The 15,066-nt window shown below is 36.3% G+C and overlaps 2 protein-coding genes across 3 annotated transcripts in view; one reads left to right on the plus strand and one right to left on the minus strand.

The window, feature by feature from the left end:
- LOC123551335 (probable C-mannosyltransferase DPY19L3) overlaps nucleotides 1-15,066 on the minus strand; it is a 104,764-nt gene that overhangs the window by 11,831 nt on the left and 77,867 nt on the right. The gene's annotated exons all lie outside the window — the stretch shown is intronic.
- LOC123551332 (uncharacterized) lies at nucleotides 3,839-11,297 on the plus strand. The gene is made up of 2 exons (XM_053540839.1): nucleotides 3,839-3,985; nucleotides 6,282-11,297. Exon 2 carries the CDS (start codon nucleotides 6,289-6,291, stop codon nucleotides 8,035-8,037), a length of 1,749 nt encoding a protein of 582 aa, XP_053396814.1. The 5' UTR covers nucleotides 3,839-3,985; nucleotides 6,282-6,288; the 3' UTR covers nucleotides 8,038-11,297.

Here is a 15,066-nt window from a genome sequence, read left to right on the forward strand (position 1 = left end):
AACTCATTAAGGAATCTGGCCGGTTCAAGAAAGGAACTGAGATCTTATAGTGACACAAGTTTTGTGCAAGTTTGATTAAATTCAAATCATAAATGAAGCTGCTATTGTGCAGACAAGGTCAAAAAAGCTAATTCTGGCCCTTTCAGGGGCCATAACTCTGAAACCCATAATGGAATCTGGCCAGTTCAAGAAAGGAACCAAGATCTTATGGTGATACAAGTTGTGTGCCAGTTTGGTAAAAATCAAATCATAAATAAAGCTGCTATTGTGCAGACAAGGTCAAAATAGCTAATTTTGGCCCTTTCAGGGGCCATAACTCTGGAACCCATAATGGGATCTGGCCAGTTCAAGAAAGGAACCGTGATCTTATGGTGATACAAGTTGTGTGCAAGTTTGGTTAAAATAAAATCATAAATGAAACCACTATCGTGCAGACAAGAAATTGTTGAAGCACGGACGCACGCACGGACGGACGGACTGACGACGGACGAAGGGTGATCACAAAACTCACCTTGTCACTATGTGACAGGTGAGCTAACAAAAAAAAGGAATGGAAATATATATATCTATCTATATATAGATATATGTATATATTTATTTTTTTAGGGGGTGGGGGTGCAGGTGAACGGGAGAGGAAACAAAATTTCACATGTTGGTTATAAATATTGATTAAAAATTAAAAATGAACAAAAAAAAAAAAAAAAAAGGGTAAAAGGATGAAGGGGGGGGGGGGGGGGGGGGGGGGGGGGGGGGGGGGGGCAGAGGATGCATGATCAGTGGTGGGCATGACTGGGTGGAGAAGTGAGGTGGGGGAATGGTACAACTTGGAAGGTTTGAAAAATATCTAAAATAAGAAATGAAAAAAAAAAAATATTTGTTTTTTAGGGGGGGTGGGGTGGGGAGGTGGAAGGGGTGTGACCAAGGCAAGTGGGTGACCAGGTGTGGGTGCGCAACTTCACATGTTTATAATAAATGTTCACAGAAAAGAATGAAAGAAATTTAATGAAATTCTACCAAATGGTAAGTTTGTTATGTACAAATATGTGGATTTTTAGACAATTAAAGGGCAATAACTCTGAAGTTACATAGGAAACCCGTACAAAATTGTCTGTGCACAACCACATTATAGTGCTCTAAATTCTGTTAAAGTTTCATAGTTCTAGGTCAAATATATCAAATGTTATGATGCAGAAATTGCCATATCTATAGTACCCTACATAGTTAACACTAGAAACTTCTAAGGGCCATAACTCTGGTGTTACTTGGGCAATCTGTCTGAAACTTGATGGGCCCCATAACCTCATAGTGGTGAACATTTTTATGAAGTTTGTTTGAAAAAAATCTAAAATAAGGATTTTTTTTTTCTTTTTTTCTTTTTGGGGGGGGGGGGGGGGGGGGGGTCGGGGGATAGGGGGCGAGGTGTGTGATCAAGGTAAAGGGGTGACCAGGTGTGGGTACACAACTTCACATGTTTACAATAAATGTTCATGGAAAAGAATGAAAGAAATTTAATGAAATTCTACCAAATGGTAAGTTTGTTATGTACAAATATGTGGATTTTTATACAATTAAAGGGCAATAACTCTTAATTTACAAATAAACCCGAATGAAATTGTGTGTACACAACCACATTATGGTGATCTAAATTCTGTTTAAGTTTCATAGTTCTAGGTCAAATATATCAAAAGTTATGATGCAGAAATTGCCATATTTATAGTACCCTATATAGTTAACACTAGAAACTTCTAAAGGCCATAACTCTGGTGTTACTTGGGCAATCTGACTGAAACTTCACGGGCCGCGAGAACTCATAGTGGTGAACATGTATATGAAGTTTTAAATAAATATTCCCAACCATTTCCTAGATATGGCTCCGGACGGACGGACGGAAAGACGGACAGAAGGACGGACGGACAACGCCAAAACTATATCCCTCCGACTTTCGTCAGGGGATAATAATTGTGACGTCAGAAAAATGAATTGTTGCATAATTAAACACATGTTTCAGCATTCTTTTCTTAATAGTAAAACAAATTGGGTTGTGTTAATATTAACATTTTCCATTTAAGCACCAGTGGTTCAGATAAGTATTTCAGTTAAGTAACAGTGGTTTATATAATTTCAGTTATTTAGCAACAGACTTTACATTATTTTAGATAAGTATTACAGTTTAGTAATAGTGTTTAATATTATTTCAGATAAGCAAAAGTGATTAGAAGATTACTTCAGATAAATATTTCAGTTAAGCTGATATTTCAGTTAAGAAACAGTAGTCTTGGTTATTTCAGTTAAGCAACAGTGGTCTTGGTTATTTCAGTGGTCTTGGTTATTTCATCTACGTAACAGTGGTCTTGATTATGTCAGTTAAGTAACAGTGGTCTTGATTCTGTCAATTAAGTAACAGTGGTCTTGATTATGTCAGTTAAGTAACAGTGGTCTTGGTTATTTCAGTGGTCTTGGTTATTTCAGTTAAGTAACAGTGGTCTTGGTTATTTCAGTTTAGTAACAGTGGTCTTGGTTATTTCAGTTAAGTAACAGTGGTCTTGGTTATTTCAGTGGTAACAGTGGTCTTGGTTATTTCAGTTAAGTAACAGTGGTCTTGGTTATTTCAGTTAAGTAACAGTGGTCTTGATTCTGTCAATTAAGTAACAGTGGTCTTGATTCTGTCAGTAAAGTAATAGTAGTCCTGGTTATTTAAGTGGTCTTGGTTATGTCTGTTAAGCAACAGTGGTCTTGGTTATTTCTGTTAAGTAACAGTGGTCTTGGTTATTTCAGTTAAATAACAGTGGTCTTGGTTATTTCAGTTAAGTAACAGTGGTCTTGGTTATTTCAGTTAAGTAACAGTGGTCTTGGTTATTTCAGTTAAGTAACAGTGGTTTTGGTTATTTCAGTGGTTATGGTTATTTCAGTTTAGTAACAGTGGTCTTGGTTATTTCAGTGGTATTGGTTATCAACAGTGGTATTGGTTGTTTCAGTTAAGTAAAAGTGATTTAGGTTATTTCAGTTAACTGTGGTTATACTTACTTCAGTTAAAGAACAATGATTTACCTGTAGGCTATTTCAATTAACTGAGGTTTAGGTTATTTCAGTTAATTTTGGTCTAGATTATTTAAATTTAGTGTGGTTAAGGTTATTTCAATTAAGCAACAGTGGTTTAAGTTTCTATTAAAAAAAAAATGGTTTAAGTTATATCTGTTAAGCAACAGAGATTAATGTTTTTAACCTAAGCAATATTGATTAATGTGGCTCCTTTTTCTATGAAGAAATAAAAATGAACATTTAGTCCCATATTTTCACTTCTTTTCAATGTAAGTAAATCAAATACTTGATTATCAGCCTGTCCGTCATTAGTTTTTCATGCTGTCCAGACCTTTGACCCTTTTTAGATATCTTAAATGTATTTTGTACTTTAATAACTATTTTTGTTGTTTTATTATCCCTTTTATAAACTGTATTTTCTCTTTTTCTAGTTTAGTTAGTCATTTTTTTTTTTCATACAGAATACAAATATCTAATAAAAAATCAAATCCTCCCCACCCACCTTACTTTTAAAGGAAACTTTAAATAAAAAAAAATAACCAGCAGGAAGTTAGCAGTAGAACAGTAACAGCAGTATTACTGCTATTACTGCTATAATGTTGTAGCAAAATAGTAAAATAGCAATAAACTCATTGTAGCTTTATTTGTACAATACTGAAAAATAACAACAATGACAGTAAAACAGAAAGCTGTTACAAAGAAAACATTTGTTTTTCATTTGAAAGGTTTAAACTTTTATGTGGATACAGACTGAATTCAAAACTTAATTTTAAGATATTATTTCATGTAAAATAATTGCTTAAACTTGTTTTATCGATGTCACATGACAAGGAAGTAAATTGATCTCATTATCACTAATAGAGACCGCAAAATATTTACAACAAACATCAGATAAAGATTACTAGGAGAAGTGAAAACTTAAAACAAGAATAGGATTTTTCTTTTGGTATGTAGTTTGAAAACAATCATTCACCTTTTAATACAAAGTAAAGAAGAACAGGACCCATACTGATTAAAATTTAAACTTAAGCATATGCAAGAGGTTTCATGACATTGAAATTAAACTTGTCTTACAGGTAGATTATAGAAAAACTAAGCTTGGGATTGTATATAGGGTCATTGGGTACTTATTTAATCTTCACACTTAGAAAATTTAAAGCTAATTTTTCAGATAAACTTAATGTACACAAATGGCAGTAAGTAAGTCAAAACTAAAACAAGAGGGCCATGATGGCCCTATATCGCTCACCTGAGTACCATTGCTCTTAATGATAAATTAAAGTTTTGACACAGATCACATATGGCATACACTTTAAATACCACCAGGATAAATATTTTTATGTATCTATAAATACGGTATTATTTGACATAAAATCAGTCCATACTAATGACAAGAATGAAATTTCAAATGAGTAAATAAGTACTTACTGATAGAAATTTATTTTGATTAAAATCTGGGGAGGTAACCAGATATGAAATAACTCTAGAACCTATGACTGGATCTGGTGGATTCATCACTGAAATATTGTTGTTGAATATACATGTATTTTGCAAGTTTGTATCAAATCAAACCAGAAATGAAGTCTCTATATGACTCCACAAGCTAAAAATAGCAAATTCTGGTCCTTTAAGGGGCCATAACTCTAGAACCCATGATGGGATCTAACCAGTTTTTGAAAGGAACCGAGATATTATGCCAATACAAGTTGTGTGCAAGTTTGATTTAAGTTGATTGCAAAATGTTTTCTCTATCGTGTTCACAAGCCAAAAATGGCAAATTTTGGCCCTTTAAGGGGCCATAACTCTGCAAGTTTGTATCAAATCAAACCAGAAATGAAGTCTCTATATGACTCCACAAGCTAAAAACAGCAAATTTTGGCCTTTTAAGGGGCCATAACTCTGAAACCCATGATGGTATCAGGCCAGTTTTCGACAGGAACTGAGATATTATGCCAATACAAGTTGTGTGCAAGTTTGATTTAAGTTGATTGCAAAATGTTTTCTCTATCGTGTTCACAAGCCAAAAATGGCAAATTTTGGCCCTTTAAGGGGCCATAACTCTGCAAGTTTGTATCAAATCAAACCAGAAATGAAGTCTCTATATGACTCCACAAGCTAAAAATAGCAAATTTTGGCCTTTTAAGGGGCCATAACTCTGAAACCCATGATGGTATCAGGCCAGTTTTCGACAGGAACTGAGATATTATGCCAATACAAGTTGTGTGCAAGTTTAATTAAAGTTGATTGCATAATGTGGTCTCTATTGTGTTCACAAGCCAAAAATTGCAAATTTTGGTCCTTTAAGGGGCCATAACTCTGAAACCCATAAAGGGATTTGGCCAGTTTTCGAAAGGATCCGAGATACTTTGCCAATACAAGTTGTGCGCAGGTTTGATTAAAATTGATTGCAAACTGTGGTCTCTATCGTTTTCACAAAAAATTGTGAACGGATGACGGAAGACGGACGAAGGGCGTTCACAAAAGCTCACCTTGTCACTACGTGACAGGTAAACTAATAATAAATTGGAAACAACCTTTTTGCAGTGATCACACTGCTATTTTTAGAAAAAAAAAACTAATTTAGTAACTTTGGCATTCACCTGGACCAAATGGCATTAAAATGACCTTTTTATCAGATTTGTTTTTTGATCTCTGTAGGATTTGAACCGAAGTCTTTCCGTCCCACTGACTAAAAAGTAGCTTTTGTCCCAACGCTCTAGACCTCTGTACTACTGTGGAATTTTCTAAGTGTAAAAATTAAATAAGTTATCTTGACCTTAATCCCGTCCTTGGTTTATAAGCTGCCTATAAGCCAGATTAATTTAAAAACATCAATGCAAAGTTACTGTGCAAAAACCAATTTTTTATTCTTAGCAACAGCGGCCTTTACCTTGGCCTAAATGCAATTTCAACCTTTGTCCCCTTATCATCTACAGGCCAAGTTTGGTGTCTAGCTTGTTCCATACTAAAGTTATTGTGCGGAAACCAAGTTTGATGCCCATCCGCCACCCCATCCGACTGATGACATACCCCTATCTAATAACTATGGAAACCTGGTTCAAAACTCCATAATTATTTTCTGAAACTAAATTTTCATATCAACAAGCAGCCACTGTTATTGGGATATAATATAAAGAATTGCTTTTCATCTACAGTTATTGATTATTAGTCACAGCATCAAATAGTATAGAGAATCAATTACAATGAAAATTTAGATGGAACATGTTTATTTTACTTTTCAGTTTAGACATGGCTGTACCAGGGAAAAAGATACCCAAAACATTTTCATCATCATCAACTATGGGGTCTGATGAAGACCCAAATGTTTATTGTCAGCCATGCGACCGTGACGGTCCTCGACTCCCTGCCCATGGCTATTGTGTTGATTGCAAGGAGCATCTGTGCGAGACCTGCTTTGTAGTTCACAAGAGACATACCCTTTCAAGGTATCATACACTTCTAGATAAAAACAGCATGCCACAAAGCATTTCTTCAGTTTCTGTTCATCCAACACAGCCTGACAACTTTACCAAATCTTGCCCTAAACATACAAAAGAAATCACCAAGTTCTACTGTCAGAACCACAAAACACTACTATGCAGTGTATGTGTTACACTTGAACACACAGGTACATCTTGCAAAGTCAACTACATCCCCGATATTTCTGGCCAAGTCATAAACAGTAAAGAACATCAAGATATCTTGAAAGCAATGGATAACATTACTGAACAATGTCGCAAGAAAACAGAAGATGTGAAGAAAAATACTGCACAGTCCAACAATTCTTTGACAGATGTACTGGCTGATATAAAGAAGTTTCGGACAGAAATAAACCAAAGACTAGATGAACTAGAAAGACAAGCAGAAGATGCAGCAAAGACAATCCAAAAAGAAAATAACAAGAACTTGAAGACAGTAGAAACAACTTGCAATGATGTAACAAAATCTCTGAAGACAACATCTGACACCATTAAACATCTCAACACATCCAAACAAGCAGACAAACTTTTCATGGAGCTGAAATTAGCTCAGCAAATGATCAAAGATTATGAGAAAAGTGTCCACGACCTAGCAGCATATGATGTCAAGGAGTACAACTTTAAAGAAAATAAAGCAATATCAACCTTACTCGACAAGGAGTGTTCACTGGGTACATTCGCAGAGAAATCATTAAAACAACCCAGACCTCCTCCAAGTGTTGATATAAAATCCAGACAAACTTCACATCAGGGTAAAATCTGTGTCAGAACATTAAAAGATAAAGGCATATGCTTGATATCAGGTATGATTCTGCTTAATCCTGATCTACTTATCATCATTGACAGTGATAACAATGCTGTAAAAATGGTGGATACCAGCAGTCAATCTGTTACTGATCAATTACAGCTAGATACTTGGCCATGGGATGTCACCTCAGTTACCAGTACAGAGCTTGCTGTCAGTCTTCTTAACAAACACAATATTCAGTTTATATCAGTCTCTTCAAACAAACTCAAGAAGAAACAAACTCTGAAGGTTGATGGAGTATGTTATGGTATAAGTTACTGTCAGGGGAAACTTGCTGTGTCATTTGTTGATCCTGCAAAACTCCAAATTCTTGATATCAGTGGTACTATACTGACAACAGTCAAGGGAGAAAATATTTTCAGCAGGCCACTGCATGTTACCACTAACACTAATTCTATCTATGTGTCTGACTATGAAAAGAAAACAATTACAAGGTTAAACTATCAGGGTGAGGTGATTGGTAGTTATAGTGGTATGGCTCAGCCTCAAGGTATAACACTGTCAGATGATGGTACTGTTTTTGTGTGTGACAGGGTGAGAAATGTTATAGAAGAGATAGCAGGTGACTGTTCTACAGGAAAGGTTGTGTTGAAGGACCTCAATGCTCCCTTTGCTGTCTGTTGGTGTGCTGAAACATGTAAACTATACTTCAGCTGTAATACTTTGCAACACAATTATGACAACTTTCTTCAAGTCTTCAAGCTCTCATAACTAGAACAAAACTCATCAACAGTTGAACCAATGTATACTGTGAAATCATTTATAGTCATGGGGGACTAATGTCCGTTGATTTTGTGATTGTGTCAATCAATGATACTAAGAATATTCCTACATATTCTATCTTTAAATGGACATGCCTCCAAATAAACATCTGATTCTTTAAAAATAGACAGCAGTTGGTATTAATTACCTAAAGTGATAACTAGGACTGTTTAAATAGATTTTCAATGTGTTCAAAGTACAACAAAATTCCTTCTATTTTACATTAGGTGTGAAATAACACTTTTGAGACTTTTCTACATGTTTTTTCTTTACTAAAAGAGTGTTTACTAACACAATTTGTGTGCTATTGTGCTATTTTTTTAACCTGTCGAATGTGCATACATTACACGCTCTGTGGATTCAATATTATAATATCTGGCCCAACTTCGGTGCTATCCGTATGTTTTACGGAAAGAAATTTTGGTTAAGTGTCCAAATTTCATTATTAGTATTGAAAGTGAAACACGTACTCGTTGTTCATATCTGTGGCCCAATGGTTACAGCACATGACTCAAATGTTGGAAATCGTTGGTTCGAGCCCATCAGGGAGAACATTTTTATTTTTCATTTTTAATTGTTTATATGATTTATACGACTCCGATGACAGCAGTACTGACACCGCGAGCGAAACTGAATGATGAATTTAGCTAACTGTAATTTATATGTATGAAATTTATAATGTAGTGAAATGAACTGGGAATAAAAATAACAAAAACATGTATTTAAAATGAGAAATTAAAAAAAAAAAACAAAAAAAAAAACAAGATAAAAACATAAAAAGATACCTGTGAAAATACAATGAAGAGAACATTGCATAAAAATGTACATGTGTACATGTACAAAGTGTTTCTTGAAATTTGTGAAAGAAAAGAAAAGAAAAACAAGAGCTGTCTCCATAGTATGACACATGCCCCCGATGACACTTTGAATGAATAGTTATGGCCAATGTTAGAGTTTAGGACCTTTGACCTACGGAGCTGGGTATTGCGCGTGACACGTCGTCTTACTGTGCCACACATTCATGCGTAGTTATTTTAAAATCCATGCATGAATGACAAAGATATGGACCGGACACGCCCATCAATGCACTATCATGAAAAATGACCTTTAACGTCTAAGTGTGACCTTGACCTTTGAGCTACGGACCTGGGCCTTGCACGCGACACGTCGTCTTACTGTGGTACACATTCATGCCAAGTTATTTGAAAATCCATCCATGGATGACAAAGATATGGACCAGACTCACCCATCAATGCACTATCCTTTAACGTCTATGTGTGACCTTGACCTTTGAGCTACGGACCTGGGTCTTGCGCGCGAAACGTCGTCTTACTGAGGTTCACATTCATGCCAATTTATTTGAAAATCCATCCATGGATGACAAAGATATGGACTGGACACGCCCATCAATGCACTATCCTTTAACGTCTAAGTGTGACCTCGACCTTTGAGCTACGGACCTGGGTCTTGCGCACAACACGTCGTCTTACTGTGGTACAAATTCATGCCAAGTTATTTGAAAATCCATCCATGGATGACAAAGATATGGACCGGACACCCCCATCAATGCACTATCCTTTAACGTCTAAGTGTGACCTTGACCTTTGAGCTACAGACCTGGGTCTTGCGCGCAACACGTCGTCTTACTGTGGTACATATTCATGCCAAGTTATTTGAAAATCCATCCATCGATGACAAAGATATGGACCGGACACGAAAATTGCGAACAGACAGACTGACAGACCGACAGACTGACAGACGGTTCAAAAACTATATGCCTCCCTTTGGGGGCATAAAAAACAGACTCTGAATGGTTTCGATCTTAAAATCTCCAGGTTTCAAGCTATTGACGATGACCACTTAGCTATCGTGACTTGCGTACATCTGTATGCTTGCTTTAAATATAAACCATTTTAATTCCTGGTTACTTTCCTTATACTATACGGAATATTCCGAAAATCAACCGAAGAAAAAAACTATTCTGTGCACCGCCCATGTAATCAATATGCATTTGACAGTTCAATAAAATACAGTTGAATATCGTTACATCGATATCGGTTAGCTCGATACTCCAGTTAGCACGATGTGTTTTAGTCGGTCCCTATTTTTCCCTATACATTCTAATGTAATTTTTTATCATTACCTCGATATGATTAGCTCGATATTTTGTTTAGCTCGATGAGATTTTTCAGTCCTGTCAACTTACCTGTAATGTTTTTACACCTGGTTTCGTCGATATCACAGTGTGTCAAAAAATATCCATGTTATTTGTAAGGTGTGAAAATCAAACTATTGTTGTCCGGCAATGTATTTATCATAATCAAGTTAGTGTGTTTGTTATTTAATCTTTAATCCAATTAAAATGTTAGGAAGTTTGCTTTTAATTCCGAATAATTAGTCCTATAAAACAGCGTGCAAGCGGGCAACTTGTTTTCCAATATAACAACTAATTCGGATGAAATATTTTTCTGTATCTGCCATTTAGGATTGAGTAACAATATGCGTATTACACAGGCAAATTTTCGTTATCGAAGCACAGTCAAAATGACTACTCAACTAGGAACATTACAGCTGCATTCAGACTTGTTTATGGAAGAAATAAAATGCTAATGTTTACACGTATATTTTGAAAAAATTAAAACTTAACTGCATGTATGTATTTAATTAAGATGTTTATTTGTCAATAAAATTAAAATCGTATTTACGTTATATTATTTCTTTCCCTTTTCAAACCTTCTGAAAAAGCATTGGATATAGTGACAATATAGACGTCAGACACAAGTACAAAGTAGTCCCAGATAGTCTATATCATTACGTCGAACTTCGGATACGTCGACGCAATTTTAACAGTCCCTTGAATATCGAGGTAACGGTATTCGACTGTAGTACAATATCTACAATATTTTCAGTGACTATAGTAAAAGTGTATTGATAGACATACTACTCCTGCAGGATAGCATGTTTTTATCATTGTTTGATTGTTTTGGTTCTCATTCATCCTTGAACTAAAAAAAATTGTCAATGATAGGAAGTTAAGTGCATACTGTAATGTTATACAAAAATATTTTCTGTATTGAAACGCTTTAATGAAGAAAAATCATAATTATCAAACATGTTTGAGTTATCATGCGAGATTTATATTAGAAATTTGTAGTCCTGAATGTGTGTTTATGAGTGAAAGGTTATAATAGATTAATAGAACTGGTCTTTTTATCCTTCTGTTTTCATTTAGGAGTGTGTGGACTTTTCATATTTATAATCAAAGTGGTGCAGTAATTGACAACACTTAGTATTGTAACACTTTGAGATAACTTGGATAGACAGCCTGAGTGAAAATTTAAAATCTGGTGTTCATAAGTGAAAAATATTTCGATCTGACATGTAAAACAAGAGGGTCATGATGGCCCTGAATCGCTCACCTAAGTAATATGAGCCATATGTTCAAAATGGCAAACTGATGCTAAAATATTACAAGGTTGGTCAGTAGGTCATATTCATGGTCACTGAAAGTCAGTTTTAAGATCGGTGTACAAAACTGTACATGTCATCCAAATTTTAAGGCTGTATCGTAAAAAACAAGAATGTAGGTCAGTAGGTCAAGGTCACGGTTAGGTGACCCTAATCAGGTAATTATGAATAGAAAATGCTTTTGTAGAAAATCGCATGTCTTCTCCAGCCCGCCAGTGAGTGCACGTCTCGAGAAGGCACAGGGCATTGACGGAACTAGGTCATAAGTATATTGACCTTTACCTGTCACTGAAGCTGGCGGGGTGGCCCTAAATGGGACCATTTGTGAAAGAGTGTATCTTCTTGGTGACGGCCTGCAGATTCTAGATGGCATGCAGAGAAGCCCCTGAGCTTCCTAATCCCTACGCTGAACCTGGGGTGCAGGAGGGGAAGGGCACAACACCAGGACGAGGGAACAGCAACGACGCCAGCTACTTGCGGCTCCAACTGCCCTTGTTAGGGCAACCATGCGATACCTCCAGTATCATATTGTCAGCAACCACGTCTCTGGGATCTGTCATTTATGGTCTCATTGGCCAGCGACAGTGACTCACTTTTGGCTTCAAAATTATTTGGATTTTTGGCTTATACTCTACGGAAATTGCGTAGAGGTAAATTCACTTCACCATTTTGGCTTCAGAAATTTATCTTTAATGGCATGCCTGGTGACATGCCGGGGGTCTATACTCTACATAGCTAAAAATGCTTTACTGTGCTCGAAAGGGCAGATGGATCCTAATTAAACTAAAATAGAAGAAGAAGAAGAAAAGTGCATGTCTCCCCCAATGCATAGTCATATAGCCAGGAAGTCAATAGGGGACAGGAGCAAAAGTCTAAGCAATACTGGTGGCTGGATACAACAGGGATCATCTACTTGGCATGACCAATCATTCCACAAAGTTTCAACATTCTGGGCTAAGTGGTTCTCAAGTTATGAATTGGAAACTGTTTTCTATGTTCAAGCTCCTGTGATCTTGACCTTTGATCGGGTGACCCCAAAATCAGTAGGGGTCATCTACTCTGCATGCCCAATTATCCTATGAAGTTTCAGAATTCTGGGTCAAGTAGTTCTCAAATTACTGACCGGAAATGTTTTATCATGTTCAGGCCCCTGTGACCTTGACCTTTAATAGAGTGATCCCAAAATCAGGGGTCATCTACTATGCATATCAAATCATCCTATGAAGTTTCAAAATTCAGAATCAAGTGGTTCTCAAGTTATTGTTCGGAAATGGTTTTCCATGATCAGGCCCCTGTGACCTTGACTTTTAACGGAGTGACCCCAAAATCAATATGAGTCATCTATTCTGCGTGACCAGTCATCCTGTGAATTTTCAACATTCTGGGTCAAGTGGTTCTTAAGTTATTGATCGGAAATGGTTTTCCATGTTCAGGCCCCTGTGATCTTGACCTTTGATCGGGTGACCCCAAAATCAGTAGGGGTCATCTACTCTGCATCCCCAATTATCCTATGAAGTTTCAGAATTCTGGGTGAAGTAGTTCTCAAGTTACTGACCGGAAATGTTTTATCATGTTCAGGCCCCTGTGACCCTGACCTTTAATAGAGTGATCCCAAAATCAGGGGTCATCTACTATGCATATCCAATCATCCTATGAAGTTTCAAAATTCAGAATCAAGTGGAGTGACCCCAAAATCAATAGGGGTAATCTACTCTGCATAACCAATCATCCTATGAAGTTTCAACATTCTGGGTCAAGTCGTTCTCAAGTTATTGATCGGAAATGGATTTGGCTCAGGTGAGCTAAAAAAAAGAACGCCATGATGGCTCTGTTGCACTCACTTGACTTAGTTCTTACCCAAGGTAACTTAGTATCCAATTGCATCAACCTTTCATTACAACGAATATTATGATCATGCTTTGTCTAAATCAGGTAGAACATTAAAGTGACTGGCCTGCAGATGGTTCGACAACAAATCTTTTTATAATTTTTTAGATATCTTGAAATAAATGCTATATTTCTTAAGAAGGCTTTAAAACTTGATTACTGACAAACTTTATGTTAGGGAAACACATGAGAAATTGCTGTTTTTACTACTTTTACGATGAAAATCGAAAAGCGTTTGTCACGATTTTACTCCAGGTAAACTGTCTCGATTATAAATATTTATATTTTGAAGTCAATATTCACTACTTCAGCTATAGCGCTATTCGTTACGACGACAGGAAAATGTCTTTATTGCCGCCGTGGTCCGGGGTTCGATTCCTGATGCGGTCATCTTTTTTTCTTGATTTGGAATTTTTAAAATATTTTAGAAACAAAAATTCATATTCTAATGTTTATAATATGACCAAACTTCAATTTGAAAGAATGTTATTTTTTAGCCAAATCTGGAGAAATCAGTGCCTTTAACATAATTTTTAATTTATTTGACTTAGTTCTTGACTCTAGCTGACATTATAAGTTTTGAACTTCAAGTGGATTTGATAGAGACATAGTTACATAATCATGAAGATCAATGTGACCTCTAGTATTTAAACAGGATTTTTCAATGAACTGATTTAGTGGCCTAGTTTTTCAGTTCAGGTAACCAAGCTTCAAACTTGTCCTATACTTGAGTGAAACAAACCTTCTAACAATGTTTTCTGAATATCAATCATAAAATGTGACTTCTTGAGTGTTAACAAGGTTTTCTATTATGTGACCTAGTGACATAGTTTTTTAACACAGATAATCAAGTTTCAAACTTCACATAGATTTCATACAGGCAAACATTCTAACAAACTTCTGTGAAAACTAGAGTTGTCACAGGAGTGACGAATTATACCCCCACAATAAGGCCTTGTCATAGAACTAAGCCAATGTCAAAGCCGAACTTGCTTGACCTTTGACCTACTGACCTCAAAATCAATACAGGTCATCTGCTGGTCATGATCAACCTCCCTATGAAGTTTCATGATCCTCGGTCCAAGCGTTCTTAAGTTATTGTCTGGAAAAGGTTGAAATGTTCCATGTCACTCTGACCTTTGACCTTTGGAACTCAAAATCAATACGGATCATCTGCTGGTCATGACCAACCTCCCTATTAAGTTTTGTGTTCCTAGTCCCAAGTGTTGTGAAGTTATCATCTGGAAACCGTTTAACTGTTCAGGGTCACTGTGACCTTGACCTTTGACCTACTGACCCCAAAGTTGAACCTGACCTGTATTTTTTGATGTTACATCCGTGTACCAAAAATTATTTAAATTGGTCAGGCCTTTCATGAGTTATCATCCGGAAACCATGAAAACCAACGGACCAACAGACCGACCAACCGACTGACAAGCTCACTCGTATATACCCCCAAACTTCGTTTTGTGGGGGTATAATGAAACAACAAGAGCACCGCCTTGCGGGTGCTGACGCTCATCTGATTTTTTTTGTGTAATAGAAATATTGTCCTACCCATGATTTTCTAAGTCTAAAAAGGGCCATCATTCTTGCAAAAAGCAGGATAGAGTTATGTTTCTT

This window comes from Mercenaria mercenaria, chromosome 4 (assembly GCF_021730395.1).
Source record: "Mercenaria mercenaria strain notata chromosome 4, MADL_Memer_1, whole genome shotgun sequence".
NCBI lineage: Eukaryota > Metazoa > Mollusca > Bivalvia > Venerida > Veneridae > Mercenaria > Mercenaria mercenaria.

What these genes read in the sequence shown, in the direction of transcription:
- LOC123551332 (XM_053540839.1), top strand. Translation starts at nt 6,289, where the DNA reads ATGGCTGTACCAGGGAAAAAGATACCCAAAACATTTTCATCATCATCA.